General features: G+C 34.2%; 1 protein-coding gene across 1 annotated transcript; it reads right to left on the reverse strand.

Moving 5' to 3' along the window:
* Positions 1-233: 233 nt before the first annotated feature.
* On the reverse strand, positions 234-1932 carry LOC133829230 (actin-related protein 8-like). The gene is made up of 4 exons (XM_062259079.1): positions 1896-1932; positions 1301-1382; positions 890-1032; positions 234-620 (listed from the first exon to the last, which is right to left on the reverse strand). The coding sequence occupies exons 1-4, from the start codon at positions 1926-1928 to the stop codon at positions 468-470; spliced, it is 411 nt and encodes a 136-aa protein (XP_062115063.1). The 5' UTR covers positions 1929-1932; the 3' UTR covers positions 234-467.
* Positions 1933-3371: the final 1439 nt, after the last annotated feature.

Here is a 3371-nt window from a genome sequence, read left to right on the forward strand (position 1 = left end):
TTAATTGCCTGGTTATTATTTATGTATACATTTGTTGGCATTATGTGGTCATTAATACATGAGATATACAAATACCACTATCCTTATTCTAGACATAATAGTAACTTACAAAAACTACAATATTATAGAGTTCCAATTCTAGTGAAAAACAAGATTAGCTGTACCAAATTTGTAGAAGAATAATGAAACAACTACCTGATTATATGCATATTATTCATATGTTTTTCACAATTTAAACACTATACTTTCATGAAGTCTCAATTATATTCTCTTAGAAGAACTGTATTCTCGTCACATTTTTAACGCCTAGAATCAAGACATAAAGCATTTCTAGACATCTTTTTCGATGAATTATATGGTAGAAGTTTTAATATCCTTGCAGCACACACACACACTCACATGCATCCACACAGTTGGAACTTTCCTGACAGTGCTCGTGAAGCAATAAATATTATAAGTTCCAGAACTTACACTCCTGCCATTCGTGGCTGGAATAAGATTTCTCCTGTTTGAAACCGCTCTTTTGAAAGAGTGAACTGACCTTCTCCTGCTGCGTCAGATGATGCTCGTGTATCTTTGAGTAGCTCAGCCTCATAATCATAGGCAACATAACAGAGATTCTGTATAGAAATAAGGTCATAAATAGAACTCAGCTTCAGCAAGGTCTCCTTACAAAAATGAGAGAGAAGAGCAGTAGAAAACAAAATTGAAACATTCCACTAAAACACAGGATACTAATGGTATTAGTAGTTTAATGTACCATGAGAAAAATATTTTCTTTGAGGGTGCAAAGCTGATAGTATTAAAACAGAATAACTACAGTCAGGAAAAACGAGGATAAATATTCAACAACAATATTCTGCACTCAAGAAACAAGCAAGACTTGTACCTCTTTCAAAGTGCGAACGGTGTACAGCGATTCAAAACTAATATTGTTCAGCTGCATCAACTCCTTAAGAAACCCGGTAAGTTTTAGTGCTCCCAGTCCCACAACCTCCACACCCACTTTGCGCATTACTTTACCATGTAAAACTAGAAGCCGAAAAAGAAAAGAAAAGAGTATATTTCAGATCCCCAAACATTGAATGCAACCAAGATATGATATAAAAGAAAGCACTGGAAAATCCATAGAATGAAAATGAAAAAATAAGAATAAAAGCAGCAAGGCTGCATGGAAAGTTAAAACTATAACTTATACTGCAGGGCTAATCAGTATATATCATAGGTAAATGAAACCTTGTTGATAGTTTAAGGAAGCATAAAGCATATAAAAGATAAAAGAGAAACTATCACTCCTTACTTGGAACAACTGATGTGACTTGAAACCCAATATTTACAACAATTCCTGAAGTTCTTCTAGCAGCATACAAAGCTAAAGTTGCCTACATTTTCAAAAACAGAAAATGGATAAGATCTTACAAATAAAAAACATCTATCAAAGAATCAATCGAACATTTTAAGCCAAAAGCAAAAGGTCCAAATTACTCATAAACAAGCATAAGTACATAAAGCATCTCAGCTTATAGTATTAATAAGTAAATTTGGTGCCTGTTCAGGATTGTCAACCACTAAAGTCACAGAAGCTTGCTTTACAAAAGGAAAATGAAGAATGAAAATTTGATCAAGGCCTCGAAATCTATATCCGATGGTAAATGTCATTTTTGCATGAAACAAACTAATCTTAATTCTTTACCAAAGAGGGGTAGCTCAAATAATAAGGCATATGGCTTGCTATATCACAAGGTATGAGGTTTAAGTTTCTCTTGGATACCTACATAGCAATTGTTAGCGGAATCATAGTTTGAAAAAAATAAAAAATTACTCTTATTTCTTTTAGTATTAAATATTTTAGAATATTAAACAGCAGCGGCAAGTTAAGGCTTAGCGAAATTTACCTGATTAATTGCACAAACAGCAGGAACATTCATGTAAATAGTGCTGTATATATAGCTTCCTTGAGTTGCCGTCTTGATGCTTTTGCAGATTCAGTATCTGCAATAAAAAGACAGAAACCACATCATAAGGACAGAAAGTGTCTCAAACAAGAAAAACACACAATTCTCAAGTGTCTCACTAAGGAATTACACGACCAAACTTCAAAAAAATTGAACTATCTAAATTACAGAAAAGGCAATGAATTTATAGAAGCTGACCATCATAATGCAATACTGGTATAGACACAACCACTTGCTGTGATGGTGCTCTTACCTGCATCCTGTAAAAGACATATCAAATATACATATGTGAGTATAGAAACTCATTTCATGAAAGCCAAAGCAAAGAAAAAGAGAGGAGCTACCTGCTATAAATAGTGGAAAAAAACTGTCTAAGTCTGGTATACATTGGAGACTCAATGTTACCAAATTCCTGCATATGAGAAAGTGACAATTGGGATTACACACAGTTGTGGTTAATGAATGAATGAATGATGAAACTTTGAAGTTGGTAGTTAAAAGGTGACCAAGAAAGTAGCAGAGCGCACAGATGGCAAAAATAATAAATCCTATCTTTGGTATTGATTCATGAGCCAAACAGAAACCAATTTCCACATATCTACAAATTTTAACCGGAGTAAATAATAGGACTTTCCAAAATAAAAGTCACACAATTAAATATCATACACAAGTTTTACATCCACTTACTCAAGAACTATGTGGAGGTGACTCTTAGTCTTTAAGGATCCAAGATATTTCACAATATTTTTGTGGTTCAAATTCTGCAAAAGAGAATAAGGTTTATCAGTCTCTGACCATTCACCTTCTTCCAAGGATGCTAGTTGTAGGATTCAACTCAAGTGAAAGAACATAACAATGAAGTGATAGCTATCCATGGTGTTTAACTAAAATTGAAGTCCTCAGTTTATATCTCAAAAGCAGTGGACAGTGCACCCATGAATTGTCACAGGCCCCACTGATGTTGGAATCCCAGACAAGGCAATAACCTTTGAGGAATTAGTTGGAAGATTAACAGTAACAGGGAAAGGATCAAAATTTCTTGAATTCACAGATAGATAAATACTATCGACCCTCAAATCAAAGTCACAAGGGTTTGCCAACTCAACCAAAACTTCAATAAGTTCCCCAACAACCCAAATCAACTCCTGTTTACTGTTGTTATTTGGCTCTCCTTTGCTGAATGGTTTATATATAAAAGGTCCAGAAGGAGCTGATCCAGCCCACCAATCTTCTTTAGCTGAATTCCGCTTAACAATGTCCATTTGTGATTGATGAAGGGGAAAAGAATGCAATCTGGAATAAATTGAAAATTGCAGAATAATATGTGATGATAAAAGTAGAGCTCTAAGAGTGAATTTACCCTATTTTTAACGATCCAGCCTGGGAAAATTTAAAAGATAGACTGGTAAATAACAT

This window comes from Humulus lupulus, chromosome 4 (genome assembly GCF_963169125.1).
Source record: "Humulus lupulus chromosome 4, drHumLupu1.1, whole genome shotgun sequence".
In the NCBI taxonomy this organism is placed as follows: Eukaryota; Viridiplantae; Streptophyta; class Magnoliopsida; order Rosales; family Cannabaceae; genus Humulus; species Humulus lupulus.